We start from the raw sequence: 23,803 nt of genomic DNA on the forward strand, positions 1-23,803 counted from the left end.
CGCTAAACGAACGGGACAAGTAGAAAGTTCCTTTTCTGGCTGGTTTTTGTTTTGTGTTTTTCTTCTTTACCTCCTCCTCCCCTGAGGGGGATGGGGGACACACACACACACGCAGTGACAGCCCCGCGCAGGGAGACCCCCCTGCTGTGCCAGGGCTGAGCTCTTGCACACGTGTGTGCGCGGGGCTGCGGATCACAGTGGCCGTGGCGGGGCTGGGGGTGGCCCCGTGGTCCTGAGCCGCAGCCCGTGGAGCTGAGCCCGGCTGTAGGTTGGGCAGCCATGGAGCTCTCGACCCCCGGAGCCGGGTAGGGTGACACCCAGGGAAATGCCCCCACCCCCAGACTCACCATTTCAGTCTGACACGGGAGGTGGCAGCGGCTTTTCCACCTCGTGGCCTCTTCAGCCAGATCCCAGCTGGGGGCTGTGGCGATGCCCCCTCGCCGCGGCTTCGTGGTGCCGGGGTGTGACGGCACCGCTGGTCTCCACAGGAGCCTTTTAGTTGGCTTCTGTTTTCCGCTGCCAAACGAAGATCTCTTCCTCCTCCTCCTCTTCCTCTTCCTCCCCCGGGAAGGCTGCGGCCCAGGGGCACGAAGGACGAGCGTCCAAAGTCCGGCGCCACCTCGAGTCAGCGACGCGATGGTGAAGAGGGACCTCGCGCGTCCGGCAGGCGAGCGGAGCCAAGGAGGGGCTGGGGCCTCTCTGCGCCGGTGGCGGCTGCAATCGGCTTCTCCCGGTGAAGCGCAGAACAAGCAACATTCCAAGGGGAAAGAACAAACCAAAGAGGTGGATTTTGCTGTGACATCACTGTCAGCACAGACGTCTCTGTCCTGCGGTGGAGACGGGTCCCCTGATCCCCGGGTCCTGCCCAGCTCTGACACTCCCCGTGGGCTGCTGTGGCTGGGCATCCCTTCCAGCGTGGCGCAGCCTGGGCAGAGCGGCGGGAGGAACCCGCGGTGCAGGATGGGCAACACCGGTGGCGGGGCGGGAAGTGTTCTCCCATCCTCATCCCCGCGGGAGGAAGGCCACCGTCCCTCCCCGCAGACACGAGTGGATGTGGGGGGTGGGTCACGTCCCCACGTGAGGACAGAGCAGCGAGCAGTGAACAAACCCGCTGGGTCTCCCCAGACTGGGGCAGCGAGTCCGGACTCGGCCCTTCATCTCCTGCCTGGTAAAGCAGCCGCGATCCGGCCGCACCGGCTGGGCTGAGCCCCCGGCGCAGCGGGGATGCCAGCAGAGCTGATTCGGTGAGCCAGGCACAGGGAGTCAGGCCGGGCTGTGCAAGCTGGGCTCTCGTCTCTTCCCGGCTCCTTTATCCAAGGAAGTGTGGAAACGCTGCCCAGGAGGAGGAGGAGGAGGGAGGGGGAGCCTGGGCAGGCACCAGCAGCCTCCGGCGCCGAGCTCAGTGCCCGTTATGTACATGTCTCATCCCCGCTGCCGGGCCCTAGTTCTCGGGGCTGGCGTTCTGCCGGGCACGGATGAAGGCCATGCCGTGGGTGCGGAAGTGCGTCTTGAGGTTGAGCTGACTGTCGAAGCACCGGCCGCACACCTTGCAGGACAACTTCCCGTCACCAGGGTGCTGGGCTCCTCCTTCCAGGGGGCTGCGGGGCCCCGGCTCCTCCATCTCGGCCGCTCCCTTCTTCTTCTTGTGGGTGATGAAGCGGTGGCGGTTGAGGGAGACCTGGGAGGTGAAGCAGAGCCCGCACTCCCGGCACTGGTGGGAGCTCTCGTCAGTCCGGTGCTGGGGGATGTGTTCCTGGAAGTCTGCCGAGCTGCTGGCGAGGTAACCGCACTTTCGGCACCGGAAAGGTGCCTTGCGGTCGCCCTTGAGGTTTTTGGAGGGAGGGGTGGTGCTGTCAGGCTCCTCGCTGCACGAGTCGCCCTCGTCCGAGGACAGCTTCCGCTTCCGCCCGGACACCTGCGGGAAGGGTTGGGTGACACTGTTGAAGCAGCTCTGGGTGTAACTGAGCCAGTGCCAGGATCCCACCGGCTCCTAGAGATGAGCTCGGACAAGGGCCCAGTGTGCCTGGGCCGCCCCAGGAGCCGTGGCCCTGGTGGTAACCCAGCCATGGGGCTCACACAGCAGCCTGGGACACGCAACCCAGGGTGGCTCCTGAACAAGCCCTAAGCCAGGGGGACATTCAGTATCTCATCCCTGCACGCAGCGAGCTGAGCCAGCCGAGTCCCTGGCAGGGAGATGGGAGCGGAGCAAGTGGCACCCAGACAGACCTGCACCCACCTGGCGGGCGCTTGGCCTTGTGGCCAGAGGGAGCTGCCAGTCACAGGCACCACAGGACGTGTGGAGGCAAGAAAAAACCCAGACCAGGGCTCACACAATGCCCCCAGCCCTGCCCCAAAGCCCTGCAAGTCCCCAGCCCTTAGCTGGCACCTCGAGAGGCTACAGAGTGCTCGTACCTGCGTGGTGCCGGTCCCTATCCGGGCGATAACGACCTCCTGGCTCTTCATCTGGTCGGTCACCTTGATCCCGTGTCGCACCTGGATGTGTTTCTCCAGGATGAGCCGGCTGCTGAAGGTCCGCTTGCCCTCTGTGCAGTACCTGGGGGCCAGAGCACGGAGGGAATGAGGTGATGCTCTGCAGTGAGGAGCTCAGCCCAGGCCTGCTCCAGCCCTGGAACACTCAGCTCTAACCACAGACATGCTCATCCCCATTTCCTCACAGACAGAAACCCCCAAAACCCTGCCCCACACCCCCCTTTCATTCTACTTCCCAGCCACTTGTTCAATCCCCATCACGCCTCAACTACCCAGAGCTTTATCCTGCCCCAGCAGCACGACTGAAGGAGCCCAGAGTGGCCCCTCCAAACCCAAAGCCCTCCCCTCAGCCAAGCCCCGGAGGAGCTGCGGGTACCGGCAGGGATAGACGCGCTTGATCCCCTCGTGGTTGACGCGCACGTGTCGGCGCAGGCTGGGCGCGGAGCAGAACGAGCGCTCGCACAGGTGGCACGGGAACTTCTTCACCGACTGCAAGAAACAGAGAGGCAGGAGGGCAGCGCCGGAGGCCGGGGAGGGGGAAGCCAGAAGGGGAACTCAGCGCTGCCCCAAATCTCCTCTCCCTGTCCACCCCGTGGCTGCGCCTTTGGGTAACAAGCAGCTGGACTCTAGACTTCACTCTTCACCAGCACAGGTAACGCCTCTGCTCCCTAAAACCTCAGCAGGGGAGAAGCAACGTGCAGACTGCAGCAGGACACGCTCCAGCCCTGGGCTGCTCAGTGCCCCAAACAGTCCCTGCCTGCTCTGGAGCCCCCGCGCTCTCCTCACCTTGCCGTGGTCCTTCTTCATGTGGGACACGTACTCGTCGCGCTCCGGGAACCAGGAGTGGCAGACGCCGCACGTCCACCCGCTGCCCTTCGACTTGTTGACCGTCTTGCGCTGGAAGCGGCTCCGCTTGGTCTTGCGCAGCTCTGGGGAGCTGGGGGGCTCATCCTCCTCCGTGGAGGACGACGACTCCTCCGAGATCTTGGACACGGGGGTTTCGATGGGCTCCTGCTTGGGCGTCAGCAGGACGGCCGCCTTCTTCGCCAGGTCCTCCTTGGGCTTCTGGGGCTGATGAGTGTTCTGGGAAGCACAGACAGGGGTGTCAGTGGGTGTCTGCGCCCAGGACCCAACGCTGGGAGGAAAAGCCTGCCCAGGCCACGGTGGGCTCATCTCCTCAGGTCACAGGGGTGTGGGGGAACCCCCTCAGATGGGCCTGGTTGGGGCAGCACAGGCTGTGTGGAGCCTGGCAGCAGCGGTACCTTGAGGTGCTCCAGCATGGTGCGCTTCTGCGCGAAGAGCAGCGGGCAGTCCGGACACTTGAAGACGCTGACGCGCTGGTTGAGCAGATGCTGGTCGAAGTGGGAGGAGAGCAGGGGCTTGTGGGTGAAGACCGTGTCGCACATGGCACACTTGTAAATCATTCTGTTGGAGGCAAAAAACACCCTGATGGCACAGCCTGGGGCTGGGGCATGAGGAGAGGGCAGAGTCCCTCCTCGAGACGGGGCAGAGCTGCCCTGGGCCAGTCTGGGCAAGGGAAGTGGAGAGGAGATGGGTGCAGCTCTTCCCCTGACACCCCAACCCACCGGTGAGGGGAGACACTCACTTGGACTGCTGGTTGCTGAAGCCGGGGTGCTGCGTGTAGACGTGGGCGTGGGCGCTGGGGGCTGACTTGAACGCCATGGGGCAGATGGGGCACTTGTGGAACACCTCGCAGTGCGACGTCTGGATGTGGGACTTGATGGAGTTGACCCCGCCGAAGACCACAGCGCAGCTGGGACACCTGGGAGAGCGGGAGGAAAGGGGTCACTCAGGGAGCTCAGCCATGCCAAAGGCCCACACCCGCTCCTTGGCTGACCAGGGGGCTCAGGAGGAGCCCCTGCCCCAGCAGACCAGGATCCAAACCAGTCCTGGCACTGGAGAACTCCAGCTGGGAGCCAGCAGCCCAGCCCATCGAGGGGCAGGGACACTGTGGGGTCTGATGCTGCAGCAAAACACAGGCCAGGAGGGGGAAACACCCTCAGAGTTAAGGGGGCGAGACCCAGAGAAGGGGTAAAGTGAGACCCTCACCCCGAGCCCTGCACCCAGCACCAGACAAGGAGTGTGGATTCCCTCCCATCTGACACTGGAGACCCAGCACAGCCCTGGGGCTCTTCCCAGGTGCCTCAGCCCCGAGCACAGCACCCTACCTGTAGCCCACTCTGCGGGAGAAGTGCAGGCAGGCTTCCTTCAGGTGGGCCTCAAAGTTGGCCAGCAGGAAGTTGCCCCCACACTCGGGGCAGACGTGGGGAGGGCGGTTCTTGTGCATCCGCTGGTGGGCGTTGAAGCTGCAGCGATTGGACATGATCATGGGACACGTCGTGCAAACCTGGGGTGGGGGGGAAGAGGAGCACCAGAGAGGTTCAGGATGCAGGAAGGGGCTCTGCAGCCCCTCCTGCAGACCAACGGGCTCACAGCCCACGGCACCCAAAGCAGCCCCAATCCCTGTGCTGCCGGGGGAGGAGAAGCACCCAGACCCCCCACAGGGTCCACTTTGGGAGCTGATCTGCCTGCGCCAGCTCGCTGGGTGGCTGCTGAGGGGGTTTCACAGTGACACGGTGCCTTTTCCAAGGTTGTTCACCCCAGAGGGATCCCAGCTGCAGCGAGTGCCAAGGGTCAGCCAGGGACTCGCCTGGTGAGGGGGTTTCACTGGGGAAAGCAGGGGCATTTCCAAACCAGCTGCCAAAATCATCTGGAAACTATTTCCAGCTCCCCACCAGGACACAGACATGAGGAGGTCAAGGGGAGAAGCTGACAAGGACCAGAGGAACCAGCTCAGAGCTTCCAAGAGACAGAGCTGCCCTGGAAGATGGGATCACTGGAGCAAAGGTGGAGTGAGGGAGGAACAGAGCAGTGCCTGCACAGCATGCTGTCCTCGGGCTCCCCTTGCTGCCACACTGGAACGGGCTCCCTCGGAGCTAGAAATCCTGTGCTGCCACAGCCACAGGCAGCAGGGGCCTGAGGGGAGATAAGGACCCTTTCCCACAGCTCTCCTGCCCCTGAGCTCCCTTCATGCCCTCGCAACACCAGTCCTGGCTGCTGGCCAGACACTGCCTGCCCTGACAAACCAGCTGCAGCGGCAGGAAGCACACGGGCCTCAGGGGTGGCTCTCAGGGGGGCACCCACACCCCCGGGTTCCCCAGACTCCATTTGTGCTTTGAGCCTGTAAAAGAGGAAGCAGCAGGCACGGCTCTAACATGGCTCTGGGGCACGGCCGCGTCCCGCAGTGGGGGCCAGCAGGCCAGGCACTGACACTCAGGTCCTGCTCTTCCCTCCCTGCTGCTCCTGCACCCACTGGGGTGGGTTTATCACCCAGCCCCCCCTTCCTTCCACCAGGCATGAACCGAGCCCCAGCTCGTGTCCTTCCCTCCCTGCCTGAGCTGACGTGAGCAGGAACCGGGCAGGCGCTGCCCAGACCCTGCGCCGAGGGTCCCGTGTCCCCGGGTCCCGCTGCGCCCCACCTACCGTGCTGCTGGTGGTCCCGGTGGTCCCCGCCTGCTGGAAGTGTGCAGCCAGCCCAGCTTTGTCCTTGCATTGCTCTTTGCACTCCAGGCACCTGAAGCAGCTGTAGTTGGTCTGCTCTGAGCTATTGCTCAGGGGCAGGATGGGGAGGTCCTGAGCCCCGTTGGCCGCAACGAAGGCGTCTTGAGCTACGCCGGTCACTTTGCCAGCGGGGAAGGACGTCACCGAGACCAGGGGCGTGATGTCTGGCTGCCCAATCATCTGGTCCAAGGCGATGGGCCTCATCACCAGGTGGGAGCACTGCATCACCAGCCCCTTGTCCTTGTGCTCGCGGGCGTGCAGCAGCAGGCTGCACTTGTTGAAGAAGACGAGGCGCTTGGTGCAGTGGTTGCAGGTGACCTCGATGCGCATGCTGCGCCGGTCGTAGTGGCGAGCCAAGCTCTTCTCCAGGGCGAAGGAGTCGCCGCACTCCAGGCAGCGGTAGCCAAAGGGGGGCAGGGCCAGGCTGGCGTCGGCTGGGGGGTTCAGGTTGGGTTTGTAGGTGGGCAGGAGGTTTTTACTGTTGAGGATCTTGTTAAAAGCCTCCACCAGGCTGGACTGGCTGCGGGAGATGACGGTGCCGGCGATGGTAGGGGAAGGCTTCTGCGGCTGTACCATCACCACGGTGGTGCCGTTGACCTTCTGGTTGGCTGTGGTGGTGATGGTGGTGGTCTGCGTCACGGTGCTGACGTTGGTCCTGGTGTCAGCCTTGGGCAGGGTCTGTGGCACCAGGTTGATGATGTTCTTGGCCACGGCTTTGCCCGGCTTTGCCGGCAGCACCACGGACTTTTGCTGAGCCACGCTGGCGGCGATCAGCATGGCGCTGCTGGCGTTCTGGATGGTGGAGACAGGCAGGACAGTCCCTTTCAGCTTGGTGCCGTTGCCGAGCTGGACACTGATGATCTTTGGCCCCTCGATGGTTTTCAAGGGGCTGGAGAGCTCCATTTTCTCCTTGGGCACCTCCAGCGCGATCCCTTCCTCCTTCTCAGCTGCTGAGAAGGCAGCAGCCTCCAGAGAAGCCTCCTGAGAGCTCTGCTCAGACGGCCCCTTGGTGGAGCCGGGCTCTGAATCCGAGGAGACCCTGGTGACTGTGCGGGTGATGCTGCCACAGGACGTCTTGATGGTTTTAATCCGCACTTTCAGGGGCCGAGAGGAGTTGGAAGAAGGGGAATCATCGTTGTTGTTGTCGTCTTCCTCCTCCTCTTCCTCAGCACTGGACATACTCTGCGGACTTCCCATCGACTTCTCCAGAACTTCGTGCTCTTCCTTGAGGGTGATGCTGTCCAGCTGCTTGGGGGAGGTGGGGAGCCTGGGGCTTTGCACCACGGGTGAGGAAGGCTTGAAGAACGGTTCGCGGGGGCTGGCGGGCGAGCGCTTCACCTCGGGAAGGTTGCTGGTGCTGCTGTCAAGGTTTGGGTCAGAACCAGGCCAGGATGTGATGGGAGAATCATCTGCAGAGTAGCGAACAGTGACCGACTTCAGGTGGCCCAGGGGACTGTCACCCAAGGCTGCAGCCAAACCCTTGGGGCTGGCTTCGCGGCACACCTCCTCCGAGTCAGACTCCTCCTTCTTGATGCAGGGGATGGCAGGAGGGGACCCGTTTGCACCCCCTGCCTGGCCGGGCTCGAAGGACTGGGGGAAGGCTGGGGGCAGGTTCTCTGTGCTGTCTCTCATGGGCTCCTTGCAGTCCAGTGATGGGGTGGGAGACGGGGAGAGGGAGGGCACAGCCAGGGACTTCTCCTTCGACTTGCACTCCCGGGGCCTGTCGATCAGGTTGGCGGCGTTGTCTTCATTGGGATCGGGGCTAAAATGGGAGAAGATATCCAGGGCTTTGGGGCCCTTTTCTTTCACCCAACACTCCCCATTGGAGGATGCCACAGCTTCCACAGACCTGGAGGTGGGGGACCTGGACATCTCAGTGGCCCCAAAGCCGTTCTGCAGCAAGCGCGGCCCGATGACGTGCCCATCCTTCCCGCGCCCGTCCAGGGCATCGAGCTGCTCGGGGCAGACGGTGTTCTTCACGATCACACTGACAGCAGTGATGTCTGTGTGAGGCAGGACGTGGTCAGGGGGTCCTGGCTCCCCAGGGACTTGCTTGATGTGAGGGTCGGCGTCCTCGTGGCCGGAGTGGATGGCCTCGTTCGTGTCGATGTCGGGAATATCGAAAGCTGCCAGGAGGTCATCGAAATCTGGAGTTTTCATGTCACCCATGGTGGGGAATGTGGCAGAGTCTGCAAGAGAGCAGGGAGAGGAGCCTCAGCAGGTGAGTGGGTATGTGGATGAAGCTGTCAGAGCCACACAGCAGACACATGGATGGGAATGTGCGTCCCCCGAGCCTCACACAAAGCTCAACGTCCCCACACAGGCTCCCCCCACACCGCAGCGCGCAGCCCTCCCGATGCTCCTCAGCCTTTTCCCCTCCTTCACTCACAGCTCCTTTCCCAGGCTGGCAGAAAGCTCAGAGGGATCCCAGAGGGTGCAGCCTGACCAGGAGCACTGCCCTGGGGCCAGAGCAACTCCCCACACACCTACAAGCTGAGGAAAGGCCACAACTCCGCGGCAGAGGGTCGGCTGGTTGCAAGGAAGAACCAGGAGGACGTTGAGTCAGGACCAGAGCGCTGCAGAGAGAGCCAAGGCCTCTGAGGGGAATGCAGGAGCTGTCCTCCCCCACGGCAGCAAGGCCTCCCCAAGGCCAGCCCCACAAGGCCACAGGGAAGGCATCCAGCAGCAATGAGACTCAGATAAGAGACTGGAACGTGTGGACTGTGGAGCAGAGGAGGAAGAGACAGAGAAGGCTGAGGGGAGACATGGCAACAGGTTTCAAAACACGGCTGCAGCAGAGACAAAGGGGAATAATGTTCCTCTTGTCGCAGGCTGGGCAAGAAATCCCAGGATTAAGCTGCAGCCAGGGGACGTGGCTTAGACAGCAGGAAAGACTCTGGTTTATAAGGATAACCAGGGGAAGGAGGCAGGAGGATGGGATGCTGGAGAGCAGCTGGAGGCTGGTCTGTCCAGGGGAGCAGATCCACTGGTGGGGATGGGGGAACTGGGGTGTGGGAATCGGGGCACGCTGCCCTTGGGCTTTCTGCTCTCAGCACAGAGGGAGGACGGTTACTCTGAGCAATCAGCAAAGCTGAAAACCCCCAGCAGAGAAACCCTTATCTCAGAGGCTGTGGGGGCAGAAGCAAACACCCTCCGCCCCAGGGACAGCTGGCCCTGGCAGCTGCCTCTTCCCCCAGCTCTCAGCTGCCACAGGCACCAAGGTTGGGGGAGCACTGGCTGCCTGCCCTCACCCTGCCCTCATCCTGCCTCCTCCAAGGGCAGCACAGCAGGGTAGGAATCCACTCCCTGGACAGGGAATCAGCCACCATTTACAGCCTGGGCCGACTGCTCCGAGCACATCACCAGGAAGGACAGGCAGCAGCACAGGCAGCAGCACAAGCTGCCCAACAGCCAAACCCAGGACAGCAGGCTGACCCTGCTGTGGGTAAACCTGCCTCTTCCCAAGGGAAGGATTCCTTCCCGGGGAGGCTGGGTCAGTTAAAACCCAAGGCCAGAGAAGCTCAGTCAGCAAGGCCAGTGCTGGAAGCCAGCCTGCCCTGAGCGTCAGCGCCCCAGCTCTGGACCAGAGGCCAGCAGACTCCACAGCTGAACCCCCCCAAACCCCATCAAAGCACAGTGAGCACAGGATCACCCCGAAAAACACCCCACAGAGACAGTCATCCTGATGGAAAATATCAGGCAGGGCCTTGCACCTCTGTGCAACACACAGAGCAGGGTGACACCTTGTAGGTGGCACTGCCGCTGCGCTGCCGGTGCACAGCTCACAGTGATGGAGCCACAGGCTGCTCGGGAGAGGGATGGGTCACAGGATCAGCAAGAAGCATCCCCTTTCCACCCCAAAGGTCTCTGTTCCACCCCACCCACGCTGCCAGCCCAGCCACCCTGTTTCCGCAAGCCGCAGCCTTTCAGTTGGTGATTCCTGAGGTCAGGAATGCCAAGAAGTGACCCCAAGGCTACACAGGGCTTTGAACTGAAGTCACCAGCACTACGTTAACACCCGCTGAGCACGGGGATGGAGACGGGGCTGGGGCTGGAGACGGGGCAGCTCCAGCCCGGGACTGGCACCGTGAGCATACAGAGACCCCTCAACTCCCACTAGTAACCACCAGGCTTCCAGTTTCAGGCAGAAGGTGACAGTTGCTGTTCAGAAACCCCTCCCCAGTGCCCAGCCAGCTGCCCAGGGGTGCCCATGGCCCTGGAAGCACAGCTTTGCTCCGGGCCAGCTGTGCCACCACCATCCGATCCCACACGGGATGCAACCCGGGCGCAAGGACCGCGATCTGCAGCCTGGCACGGTCATTAAACCAGCACGGTCATTAGAGCAGCAGAGTCATTAAACCAGCAGAGTCATTACACCAGCACAGGTACCTGGGATGCGGCCCAGAGGCAGCAGGGAGGCGTTTCAGCTGGTCCCTGGCAGGAAGAGGAAGCCGTGCCGCTGACACGCTGTGAGGTTCAGGTTTCTGCCTCTCCAAGGCCGGGCAAGAGGCAGCTCTTGTGCCGCTGCCTCCACAGCACAGCAGAGGCAATAAAACCCACAAGCTTTGGAGGAACAGCCACAAGGAAGAGGAGATGCCACCAGGTCTGAGCTCACAGACCTGCAGCTCCCCAGGCTCCTCCCCAGGGAAGAGCCCAGGTGCTTCTCAGCAGATTATCCCCCAGGGCACAGCGAAGGCCCAGACTCACCCAGCTCCTATTAGGGCTGGAGCTTCCATCAGCTCCACCGCTGAGACACAGGCCCTGAACCACTGTGAGCCCCCCAGAAGTTAATGAGGCTCCAGCTAAAATAACACGACAATGAGTAACTGCTGAAACACAGTGTTGGTTTTATGGCTCATTTGCTTATTTAGTCTACCACAGAAAGACAACACGTTGTTAAAATCCTCCCTGGAAAGAGAAGCCTGTGTGCTCCTGCCCAGCTCCCTGTTTCAGGACACCGATGCTGGTGACAGCACGTGTGGAGAGGATGCTGTTTCCTTCCCCAGACCCCAGCTTAACCCCCTGAAGCACCAGCTCTGCTTGTACCTGAGCTCCAACGGCCGCCGCCACTCCATGTGCTGCTCCATACAGCGAACCAGGGGTGATTCCCCCTCTCCAAACCACAGTCCCACGCTGGGCCTGTCCCAGGCTGTGTCACAGCATGTCCCAGGCTGTGTCACAGCATGTCCCCTGCACAGCAGCCAGCTGTGCCCATGTGGCTTTGGGATCCCTCTCTGAGGGGAGCTGCGCCACGCCAGCCCTCGCAACGGGCTCCGAAACGCCGCCCAGCCCTGGGCCTGGCAGGGGCACAGCGGGCTGCACGCTCACCCTGCACACCAAGAGCACCCAGAGGGTTCCCCACACATGCCTCTGGCCCGGGACCGGCGGGCACTGCCTGTGGAAGCACCAGGCCCCAGCCACCTGCCGCCCACCCTGGCCCAGCGGCGCGGGGCAAGCGGGAGCCGCTCCGCAGCGGCCGCAGAAGGCTGGGGCTATTTCAAGGGCTTGCTATTTTTAAAAGCTGCTTTTCCTGTTTCCCTTCCTGACCCTCGCAGGGACTCGCTGCCCGCCAGCAAGTCTGCACCAAAACAAGACAGAGAACCCTCTGCAGCCCGACTCAGAGCCCGGGGATGCCGGGTTTAGCCCCTCACCCTGCAGGCACACGCAAGGGGCCCACGGCCCAGCCTGCGCACTGCCTGCCACCGAGGCCCTCTGAGGCCTTAAAGGATCCTCTGAGGCCTTGAGGGATCCTCTGAGGCCTTAAAGGATCCTCTGAGGCCTTGCGGGATCCTCCGAGGCCCTGAGGGATCCTCCGAGGCCTGGAGGGATCCTCCGAGGCCTGGAGGGATCCTCCGAGGCCTGGAGGGATCCTCTGAGGCCTGGAGGGATCCTCTGAGGCCTTGAGGGATCCTCTGAGGCCTTGCAGGATCCTCTGAGGCCTTGCAGGATCCCCTGAGGCCTTGCAGGATCCTCTGAGGCCTGGCAGGATCCTCTGAGGCCTTGAGGGATCCTCTGAGGCCTTGCAGGATCCTCCGAGGCCTTGCAGGATCCCCTCAGGCCTTGAGGGATCCTCTGAGGCCTTGCAGGATCCTCCGAGGCCTTGCAGGATCCCCTCAGGCCTTGAGGGATCCTCCGAGGCCAGCGGGCACGGCGTCACTCCGGGCACCACGTGAGGAGGTGGATTCGCTTCCGAGGTGCAGAGGAACCCTCTGGCAAAGCCTGTCCCCGTGCCGAGGCCCCCCCAGGGCCACCAGCACCCTCCCTGTGGCCACCAGCGCCATCCCCGGGCCCAGGGGAAAAGCCCATCTCCACCCTGGGTGCCTGCAAAGCACAGAGGGACACGGACAGGCTCACCTGGCCGGCGGGGAGCCCAGGGGATCGCTGCCTCTCCGGGAGCTGCTTTAAATCCGATCCCCTGGTGAAAAGCCCCGGCCTTTGTGCAGAGGAGACGTCACCGATGAGAACAACTGTTTGGAACAAGCCAAAGGGGGTGTTATACAACCCCACTCCCCAGCAGAGACCTCGTGGAGGGGAGGGGGGGAGAGGACCAGGGGGGGGCAAATTCCCCAGGCAACAAACTGGCAGCACCTGGTGCAGCCCTTCTCCATGTCGGTGCCTCCAAACCCTCCCTGGCCCCTCACTGGCAACAGGTGGAGAGGAGGGAAGAGCGAGCCCGTTGCAGACTCCTGGGTGTTTATCCAACGGGCAGTGCTCATCTGTTCCCCTTCCCCTCTCTCTAGCAGCAGATCCCCCCCCCCTCACTGCTGTGCCCCCACCAACCAGTACTGGCTGGTGTAGGAGGGACAGGGGCTGTGCTGTGCCTCACCTTCCCCGCAGCCCTGCAGCTCCTCAAAGCAAGCAGAGCCCTGAGCAGAGCCCTGCAGAGCCAGAGCTGGGTGGCAGTGAGATTGTGTGAGATAAACCTGCAGCTTTCCTCTGGTTTGGGACTGGAACTGGAGCTCTGACAGGTTTTGCACAAGCTGGTACGACACCTCAACACCAGCGTTCGGGGGGGTTACCCCCTGCGGCACACAGAGCACCCTGCCCCAAACAGGGGACACCCCAAACAGGGGACATCCCAGCAGGAGGGTGACCTGTCAGCCTCAGCTTTTGCCCCAGCAAGAGAACAGGGTCTCCTCTGTCGAACAGGTAGCACAGGTCAGCAGAGAAACAAAGGTCAACGCTAAGAACGGCTCCTGCACGTTAGAAATCTGTCCCTAATTCCATGGCTGTGGATCCACAGGTTTTGATTTCGGATCCACAGCCAGGGATGCCATCTCCCACACCCCCTTTTCTCCTCCTTCCCAGGGAGGAAGCATTCCCTCCCCTTTTTGGGATGAAGGAAGCTGCCAGAGGAGACACAGCACGGCAATTTGGGGAACAGCCCTTGTGGGGAGCCCCCCTGGTCCCAGCCCTCAGGGGTTTCTACACCAGCAGCCCTCACTCCTGCCCATCCCTTGCACTAGTCCCACCCTCCCCTGCAGCCCCTTCCCCTCGAGCAACACACCACGTCCCCTGACCATCACCCCAGTGACCCTCTCCTGCTCCCACTTGCATCACTTGCTCCGTACCCGCAGCCTATGCCCAATCCCAGCACCCAGCCCCTTGCCAGCACACCAGATTTCCCTCTCTCTGCCTCCTGATCTCCTAAGAATTTGCTTATCTAGCAACCCTTCAGCAGCACAAACGCCGTCCCACTGCACTGCCAGAGAGGCAGCCGCTGTGCCAGGGACCCAAGCCCGGTACTGACCTGATGGGAAGGAGCTTCTGGATGGAGCAGAGGGAGGAAAACAGAAAAAAAAAGGGGAGGGGAAGGGACTGAGTGGTCTCAGGTTTCACGTGTAGGAGAGGGGGAAGATGATAGAAAGGCAGGCTGGTTAAACAAGAACCAGCAACACGTCCTACTCCCAGCATGACATCATGAGGTCAGGGCTCAGCGGGGAGGGCTGCAGTGGGAGGGGAGGCTCAGAGGGGAAAATAAGAGAGAAATACACAAAATAACCCAGCACCAAACTCCTCTGCCCCACCCCTCGGGCACCTCTGGGTACCACAGTGGGCTAAGGAGGCTCTGCAGGTGATGGGAGCTGGAGGGGACCCTCCCACTGCTCTGCCCCCCAGTGCAGCGGCTGATGGCCAGAGCCCCCCCGCCTTTCCCCCGCCATCTGCCAGCGCCGGGATCCGGAGACTCATCGGCTCAGCCTGGCTGCTGCTGCCATGGGCAGGGACAGGGAGCAGGAGAGACAACGGGGCAGCCCAGGCTCTGCAGCATCACACCGGGCAGCTGCCCCCAGGCAGCCTCTGCAGCAGCCCCTCCACTGGAAACCCACAGAAGAGCCCTCGGTGGCTGTTCCTGGAGAGGCTCTTCCCAGAGAGGCTCTTCCCCATCTCCAGGCGTATCCTGGTCCTTCCCAAGGGGCTCAGGGGCAGAGCGGGTCTGTGGTGGCTGAGGCAGAGGTGGCTGTGGGTCCCCTGAGCTCGGCCACACCAGGATTCACCGTGCAGGGGAGAAGGGAATGGGAATCCCTGCACCTCACTGTTCCTGGGGCACAGGCACCCCAAGGGCTGTGGGGCTTTGAAACACATTGAGAGACACCAGGGAGAGAAGATCCCGTCCGACGGGGCAGCACAACCATCCCTCCCGCCCCTCTCAAGGACAGAGCAAGTAGAAGGTGCTGGGTCTTTAGTTTTAGGATCCTCCAAGGTCCCACAGAAGGGGAAGAGTCAAACCCCAGAAGCACCCCGAGCTGACCAGTGCCCCTGTTCTTCACGTCACCAGGGCTGTCGCAGCCCCAACCACTTGCCCAGGAGCGGCACTGTGAGGGGGTGAGCTCACCACAATGCCAGGCAGCGCCTGGGGAGTTTCATAAGCTGTCATCTCCCTGCCAAATCCCCCAAGCCCCCCCCTGCTCCGGGGAAACACACACACAGGACCTGAGGCTCCTGGTTTTGGGAGCTCAGCTTCCCCTTTTTCGGCAGGGACGCCGCTGTCTGTAGCCCGACATCCGCTCGGACCAAGGACAGACCCTCTGATGGGTGCTGGGGAAAAGCACATGGGAAAAGCACCCAAGGGATGTCCAAAGGCTTCAGCCCCCCCCCCAGCTCAGAGACCCAGAGCTGGCCAAACCCCCCCAAAAAACACAAGCAGGGATGGGAGCTCAGGCCCCTCCGTGCCAACCCCTCCCTTCACGGCTGCGGCACGGATCCCAGCACGGTGCAGAGAGGTGTGAAGCCCATTCCAGACCCCAGACTCATTTCTCACGCACCCTGGGTCGCTCTCCTGCCCAGCAGAACCTCCACCTGCCACCTCCAACCCTTTGTTCAGCTGCTTTGCAGGGTTATTGCCAGCCCACAGCACTGTTTTCTCCCCAGTGCCCAGCACCACGAGCGCGTGGGGCACAGACACTTGCTTCAAGCTGCCCAAAGAAGAGCTCACACCTCCTGGTTCAGACCAAACAAGGAAAAGACCCCCCCCCCCAAAAGACAGGGGCTGGAGGAGCGACTGGCAGGGCCTTGGTGCAGCACAGCACAGAGTGTTACCAGTACAAAATCCAGGCAACCAGGACAAAGTCTGCTCCAGGGCCACCTCTGTGCTGGTGCGTGACGGCCACCCCTCCCCAGGGCTTCACTCCCCCCACCATGAGCAGCCCTGACTGACACTTGTCCTCTGGGAAGGCCCAGCCCCACATGCTCAGCCAAGGGCTGTGGCCCTGGCACACAGGGCTGTGGGGTCAGGGCAGCTTGGGACACCCTTTGACTGCACCCCTGTGCTTTCCCAGCCACAACAGCCCGACCCACAAGCAGCTGAGGGATGTAACAGCCCAGGAGCCACCATGGCAGCACCACCACAGCCACCTGCTCCAGCCCTTCAGGCTTCAGGTGTCATTTATTGATCACCAAGGTGTTTGGACACCCAGGATAACGGCCCAGGATGCTGCCAGAGCAGCTCCTGATCCCATAACCTGTCCTACCGGGGCTGGTCTGTGGGAGCAGCCCAGGGCCACGCTTCCAGCACATCCCATCTCCAGAAGCCAAGGGGACAAAAGGGCTGGTGCAATTCCATCCGGATTGGGTGTTAATCCATCCCAGCAGCCTGGAGAAGCACTTCAGGAGCAGCCCAGCAGGACTGGGTTTTGAGGGAAGGGCAGCCCAGCCCGGATCACAGACCTGGAGAAGGTGGCACAGGAGGATCTGAGGTGGCTCTCACCAAGCCTGGCTCTCGGATGGGGAGAGAACGGTCACTTTAAGGCACTCTGAGAGTTTAATTATTAATTCTTCCCACTGAAACCTATCGCTGCTGAGGGAGGCACGCTGCCTTGCCCCAGAGAGCCTGCACCCAGCTGCCGACCTGCCTTGGGAAGGGCTCTGTCTGTCTGTCTGTCCTTCCTTTCCCTTTCCTCTCCCCTCCCAGCACATGAAAAGCCTCTCGGGGGTGGTGGGGTGGGGGGTGCCAGGTAGAAAAGGACTCTGCCAAGAGGCTGGCTGGGCCATCTGAAACCCTCCCCATTGTTTTTCCTGCTCCAGGCAGCAGCCGGGGATTAAAACTTCAGCCATTACGCGCACGTTTCGTGCCCCATTGTGCGCGGCTGGGCCGTCCCTCCGCATTAGCATCTCAACACATCCAGCCCGGAGCTGGTCCGGGCATCCCTCCCCCCCGGAGGGATCCGAGCATCCCCCCCCCATCCCGCCCACCCCCGGCATCTCCCCGCTGCAGCAGTCGCCAGGACCCGCTGTCCCTCTCCCCCATCCTCTGGACCTTGCACTGGAGCAGCAGCAGTGCCAAACGAACCAGACACCTTCCCAGAAAGGCGAGGTGCTGGCAGTGGGTTTTCTCCAGGGCAGCCCCATCGCCCTGAGGTGCTTTTGCTACCCTGGGGGGGGTAGAGAAGCCAGGCAGGAGCACAGCACCGGGGTGCCTTCCTGCGGGGAATGGGCAGGCTCTCCTCATCCTGGCTCGGGAATACCACGTCCAGGGTGACTGTTGCACTGAAACAGCCCTTCCCCTCCGCAGAAAACAGCCCCCCCCCCCCCCCCCCCAAAAGCCAGGTCCTGCCAACGCTTGGGCTCGCCGGGCTGGTGAGCTGCGTGCCCGCACAAGCCAGCCTGCCCTGCCTCTGCTCAGCCCCAGGAGGAGGAGGAGGAGGAGGAGCGACGCCTGCAAACCCCTTCCTGGCTCCATTTCCTACGGGAGAGCGAGCAGCAGAGCTGGCGACACAAGGCCCCAGCACAGGGGTTGCAGCAAGCAGCTGAGCTGGTGTGTGGCAACACCAACACCCCTCACACCCCAACAAACACCCCTCGCTCTGATGCCCCTCCAGCCCCATCAGCAAGGAGGGGTTACCCCCCCCCCAACAGCACCAGTGCCAACGCTGTGGCAAATCCCAACCTCCAAACCCAGTGCCCAGACCCAGCCCAGGCACAGCCAGGGTGAGACCTGTGGGAGTGGGGAGCAGCAAAGTCCAACTCGGGACCCACAGCCTGCAGAGAGTCTAGTGGAGCTGTTCTGCCTTAGCCTGGCTTCCTCTGGCCAGGCAGCAGGGCTGTTTCTGTAGGGAGTGACAGGAGCTGTTACCTGTGCAGAGGGCTCCCCAGCCACCAACAAGGCACCAGTGTTCCCAGCGCATCCCACACCACCCAGCCCGCTGCGCCGGGGAGGCTGAGGCACAAAGATCTGTGCCCAGCAGAGGTGTTTCCCTCTCCTCCTGACACACTGTCTTCCCTTTCACACCCTCCAATCGGCCCTGCTTGAGGATTTCCTAAGGGAAGGACAGATTTTCTCCCTGTCAATAAAACAGCCCCTCACAGCTCCCCCGCTGTGGCTGCCCAGCACCTCTGGTTTCAAGGAGGCTCGAGGCAGGGAGCTGGAGTGATTTGCTAGAGGATGGGTTTAGGCAGCTCTTGGCCTTAGTTCTGGACAGACATCTCCAGGATAACACCCACATGTTGCTCCCTGTAACACACCAACCCTCCCAGACCAGGGAACAGCACCCATCAGCCCAGTCCTATCATTTCAAGCATCATCTCCAGATGCTTTGGGAAGAGGAGGGAGCTCCTCACTGCCACAGAGCTGAGCAAGACAGCCCTGGCTCAGGCCTGGGGAAGGGAACAACCTTCTTGCTGCTTTCAGTCCAAAGATGCTGCTCATCAAGAGTCTGAAGCCAGGTTTAGGACTGTGGTAACTACAGCCCCTAAAAACGTGCTCCCTTCCTTCTGCAGGCGGCTCCATCTAAGGTGGCTTCTTGGGGATCCCTCCCCGCTGTTGGGATCCCACATGGCAAGAGCAAAACCACCCCAGATCCGCCTCTGATGCATCAGTAGGAAAGAGAAACAGGAGAGAAGAATGTTTACAGTGAGATAAAGAGAAAAGGGCTGGAGTCAGACCCAGAACCAGCAGGTATTGCCACTGGAAGGGGTGAAGCCCATTTTGCACCATCCAACAGGTTCTGCAACAGCGAGTCCTTAAAAGTACCTAAAATCAGCTGGAAAGGGAGGGGAGAGGAGCCCCTTCCCAACACACAGATTCCCCCTCCTGGAATACAGCTAGCTAGCTCTCAGATTTCCCTGAATTCAAGCAAAAGATGCTTCATCAGGGAAGGGAGCAGGAAATTTGGTTCTCCCCCATCCCCACAAGGTCCCAAACTCCATCCCAGCTGCGCCGACGCATCCTGCCCGGGGTGGGGCTGGCTGGGGATTAAGTTCCCATACGTTTAACAGAATTAAGTCTCTACCATCTGGTAACTTCCAGAGATCTCAAAACAAACCCAGGGTGGGTGAGATCCAGGAATCCTGACAGTCTGGCCAGCCCCAGGGAGGAAGTTTTTAAACAGGAGCAGGGGGAACGCCGCCTCGCCGGCAGCGCGGCCAGATCGGGGCTCCCAGGCTGGGCAGTACCACCCACACCCAGGATGGATGAGGATCTGGTGGAGGTGGGCAGACATCTCATGGAGGAATGAGCAGGATCTAGTTCAGCCAAGCAACTCTCCCCTTGCCTGGGATCCATGAGTAATTCCCACCTCTCCATCCCCTCAGAGTCTCCCAACTCAGCCACAACACCCCGTTTATTCCAGCAGATCCAGCAGGTAGGATGCCAAAGGGGAGGTTACACCGGGTCCCCTCGCTGCTGCCACACACCAGGACAGCCCCACACTCATTATTAGTGTGTTGTTACTTTACAGCACCCAGATGTGTGCTCAGGGGCTCAGCAGGGTGGGTGATGGCACAGGAGCAGAGAGTAGACCCAAGGGAACCTGGTCTGGGTGGGAATAAACCCAGAGACACGATTCCCACACGACAGTGAGAGCTTTGGGTGCTGGTGGTGCTCCTGGTCATCGCAGAGATCCTGAGCTACCTCTACAGATCCACCTCTCCAAACACAGCCCTGCACTTCCACAGGGTTTAGGGTGGTCACAGAGGGAATCAGGGCCCCCCTCACACAACACCAGCTTTAGGGTGGTCACACAGGGAATCAGAGCCCCCCTCACACAACACCAGCTTTAGGGTGGTCACACAGGGAATCAGGACCCCCTCACACAACACCAGCTTTAGGGTGGTCACACAGGGAATCGGGGCCCCCCTCACACAACACCAGCTTTAGGGTGGTCACACAGGGAATCAGGACCCCCCTCACACAACACCAGGTTTAGGGTGGTCACACAGGGAATCAGGGCCCCCCTCACACAACACCAGCTTTAGGGTGGTCACAAAGGGAATCAGGGCCCCCCTCACACCACACCAGCTTTAGGGTGGTCACACAGGGAATCAGGGCCCCCCTCACACAACACCAGCTTTAGGGTGGTCACAAAGGGAATCAGGGCCCCCCTCACACAACACCAGCTTTAGGGTGGTCACACAGGGAATCAGGGCCCCCCCTCACACAACAGCAGCTTTAGGGTGGTCACACAGGGAATCAGGACCCCCTCACACCACACCAGGAGCACGATCCTGCCCAGGAACAGCGGAGGGAGGACAGTGTGTGGGCAGCACCCCACCAGCCCTCCCGCCTCTGCCAACACCAGCACGGCCACAGATGGGTGACGCAGTTTTTTTTTCCTGCTCAGACACACTAAAAATACCTCCTTTGAGGCAGCTGCTTCCACACACACACGAGGCTGGTCTCCTAACCAGCTTCAAACCCGGGCGCGGAGGCCGGCGCACTCCCCTGCCCGCCGTCCAGGGAAGCCTCTTTGAATTAACACTAATTGTGGGAAGGTAAACACAACCCCCAAGGCACCAGCAAGGAGGAATGAAGGGGTCTGACACAGGCAGAGCCCCAGCAGTGACAGGAGGAGAGAGAAGCAGCCGGGTCTCAAAGGAAACACCCCGCTCCTGCTGCCAGGCGGCTCTGAAGGAAGTGGCCGAGACCCACAAGAAATAGCCCTGTGAACTGCTCGACTTTCTGCGCCCTGCCCTGGGCCTCCTCCTCCTCCCCAGGCTGTCAGAGAGCAGCCCAGAGGCCCCCAGGCACCTTGAGAAGAGGCAGCAAGACCCTACTGTTAGTCCTTCCTGGGGGAAGCTGGGGCAGGACCCAGCTTTCTCCTGCATCCAGAACCACCTCGGGTGCTCTGAGGGAGCGTCCCGCTCCTCCCAACCAGCCCCAAGCTGCAGACAGCTGTTACAAGACCCTCACACACAGGCTGTGTTACCAAGCCTGCAACAGGGTCCTCTTCACACCTCCCATGTTCTGTTCCCCCACCAAACCTCAGCACAAGACTGAGATTTCCCCTCCCCGCCCCCCCCCCTCAGAACCCTGCACCCTTTGGCAGCCACAGCCTGGCTCTTCCCAGGACAGGGGGTGTGATAAGGGACCCACACGCCCCGTTACCAAACACCATCCTCAGCACACAGGTACCTAGAGAAACCAGAGAGGAGGACCCAGACAACCCAAAGCCCCATTGGCCTCTTATCCCCACGGCTGCTCCTCCAAAACCAGGGCAGGAGGAAAACCCCCCAGGAACCAGGGGGGAAACCAGACATCACCTTATTTACAGGTGAAGATGGGGGTGGCCCTGTGCTGGAGGGGGAAGGCTGCACACACACACCCCTCAGCCCCCCCCTCCCCAAGCAGGGAGGGAGAAGGAGCTCAGCCCCAGCAGCTCCTGAAGGGAACAACAACGCTCCCGACCCCAGCGCTGGAGAGAGGGAGCCAAGCCGGGAGTCGAGGGGACACGGGCACCCCCCCAAAAGCCTCTCCCAGCTCCAGCCCCAAGGAGCGCGGCCAGATCCCCCCACCCCGTTCCCAGGGAGGGGATAACGAGCCCCGGGCTCCCCACAGACACAGGTGGGCGCTGGGGGGGGCTGGGACAGGCTCGGCCGCCACCCAACGCCGGGCGCATGGGAGCGGGGCCGCCCCCAGCCCGCAGGGAACAGCAGCCGCTGTCCCGGCCGGGCGCGGGGACCGTTATGCAGAGCCCCCCGTCCGCTGCCCGGGACCCCGTGAGCCCCGGAGCCCCCTCACCCCCCCCCCCCACCGAGGGAGCGGGACAGGCCGCGCCCCCGCCCCGCACCCGGAGGGGAGGGGCCGTTCCCGCCAGGCCCCGGATCGGGGCGGAGTGTGGGGGGGGGGGGGGGGTGTGGAGGCAACGCCGCCGCCCCCCTCCCGCCTCAGGGCCTCCCGGGAGCGACAGGCCCGGGGCGCCGGGCGCGGACTCCCCGCCCCCCCCCACCCCCTCTCCAGGCCCCGGGCCCGCCCCCCGGAGCCGTGCGAGGGGCTGAAGGGGGTTCCCTGGGCGGCCGTACCTGCTGCAGCGGGCGGGGGGGCGGCCGGCTCCGGCCCAGGCCCCTCCGCGGCGGCCGCTTCGCCTCAGCCACTTCCTGCTTGGCTCGCGCCCCCCGCCCTCCGCCGCCGGCCGCTCGCGCGCCGCGCTCCCGCCTCCCCCGCTCCCCCCCCGCCTCCCCCCATTGGCCGGCCCGCCCGCCGCTCGCCCCGCCGCGCGTGGTGATTGGTCGGCGCCGCCGTCGCTCTAGGGAGGCCGCGGCTGTTCGCACTCGCCGTTGGCGGAGCGGAAGACAACTCGGCGGCCGGAGCCCGCCCCCCTGCTGTGTGCTCATTGGGAAGCGGGGGTGCCATTCAAAGCGTAGGCCCCGCCCACCCGGCTGCCGCGCTTCCCATTGGTGGATCCTGCTGGCTGGCACGGGGCAGCGCGGCCGCCTATTGGCTGGAGGCTCCGTTCATCGAGGAGGCCCCGCCCCCTCGCTCTCCCCGTTGGCCCAGCCAAGCTGTCCTTCAAGCTTTAGATCCCGCCGCCATTGGCCACCGGCTGTGTCCCTCAGGGCGTCCCCCAGCTGTTGTTTTCCTACTGAGCGAGAGACACGTCGCTCAAGGCAACAGCCCGCCCCTCCGCCAGGCCCATTGGCTGGAATCTCTCAGCGGCGCTTCTACCGCCTTCTCCCATTGGCTGGCCACGCTGTCAGTCAAGGGGAGCTGCGCGCCGGCACGTGACGCGCACCGCGCAGCGCGGTTGGTGAATGGACCCGTCATTCAGACACGCCCCTGCCTCCCCGCTCCCCATTGGCTGGCCCGCCCGCCAATCCGCTATGACGAAGCCCCCACCACCCATTGAAGCAAAACCCCGCCCTTCCCATCTGGCCATTGGCCGGCTCTCTAGCCCCCCCCCCAGCCCTCATCTTGCCACCTGATTGGCTGCCTGCGCTGCCAAACAACACGCCAAGCTCCACCCCCACGCCTCGGAGTGAGGGGGGAGTGAGCGAGGGGGGCGTGGCCTGTGACCAGCGGTGTCCCCCGGGCTGGGTGTTGGGTCCGGTCCTGTTTAGTATCTTCATTGATGACCTTGATGAGGGAACAGCATCCACCCGCAGCCAGTACCCGATGATACAGAGCTGGGAGGAGTGGGTGACACGCAGGACACTGCGCTGCCATCCAGAGAGACCTGGCCAGGCTGGGGAGCTGGGCAGGGAGAGACCAGATGAGGGTCAATAAAAGCAAGTGGAGAGTCTGGCAGCTGGGAAGGAATAACTGGTTGAATCAGGACAGGCTGGGGGTGACCTGCTGGAGAGGAGCTCTGTGGAGAAGGACCTGGGGGTCCTGGTGGGTGACAGGGTGCCCATGAGCCAGCAGTGTGCCCTGGGGGCTGAGAGAGACAATGGGATCCTGGGGGCATCAGGAGGAGTGTGGGCAGCAGGACACAGGAGGGGATCCTCCCCCTCTGCTCTGCCCTGGTCAGGCCCCACCTGGAGTGTTGTGTCCAGTTCTGGGCTCCCTGGGATAAAAAGGACAGGGATCTCCTGGAGAGAGTCCAGAGAAGGGCCACGAAGATGATGAAGGGCCTGGAGCATCTCCCCTGTGAGGAGAGGCTGAGTGAGCTGGGGCTGTTCAGTCTTGAGAAGAGAAGACTAAGGGGGGATCTAATTAATGTCTATAATTACCTGAAGCAGGGGATGCAGGGGGAATCAGCCAGCCCCTTTTCAGTGTCTGTGGGGACAGGCCAAGGGGCAATGGCTGCAAGTTGGAGCACAGGGAGTTCTGCACCAACCTGGGGAAGAACTTTTCCCCAGTGAGGGTGAGGGAGCCCTGGGACAGGCTGCCCAGGGAGGTGGTTGAGTCTCCTTCTCTGGAGATATTCAAGTCTCGTCTGGATGCCTGTCTGTGTAATGTGAGATAGGGAGCTGCTCTGGCAGGGGGGTTGGACCCGATGATCTCTTGAGGTCCCTTCCAGCCCCTAAGATTCTGTGATGAGTGAGCGGAGGGGGCGTGGCCACCCCACAGGCTCCGCCCCCA

General features: G+C 62.4%; 1 protein-coding gene across 1 annotated transcript; it reads right to left on the bottom strand.

The window, feature by feature from the left end:
• Positions 1 to 1,441: 1,441 nt before the first annotated feature.
• ZNF687 (zinc finger protein 687) lies at positions 1,442 to 8,241 on the bottom strand (the record flags this gene model as incomplete). Its single annotated transcript, XM_084276823.1, has 8 exons — positions 1,442 to 1,915; positions 2,413 to 2,554; positions 2,867 to 2,979; positions 3,277 to 3,573; positions 3,753 to 3,915; positions 4,097 to 4,273; positions 4,680 to 4,858; positions 5,995 to 8,241. The coding sequence occupies 8 exons, from the start codon at positions 8,239 to 8,241 to the stop codon at positions 1,442 to 1,444; spliced, it is 3,792 nt and encodes a 1,263-aa protein (XP_084132949.1).
• Between the last annotated feature and the right edge of the window lie 15,562 nt (positions 8,242 to 23,803).

Source organism: Gallinula chloropus, assembly GCF_964237585.1.
Source record: "Gallinula chloropus genome assembly, chromosome: 29".
In the NCBI taxonomy this organism is placed as follows: domain Eukaryota; kingdom Metazoa; phylum Chordata; class Aves; order Gruiformes; family Rallidae; genus Gallinula; species Gallinula chloropus.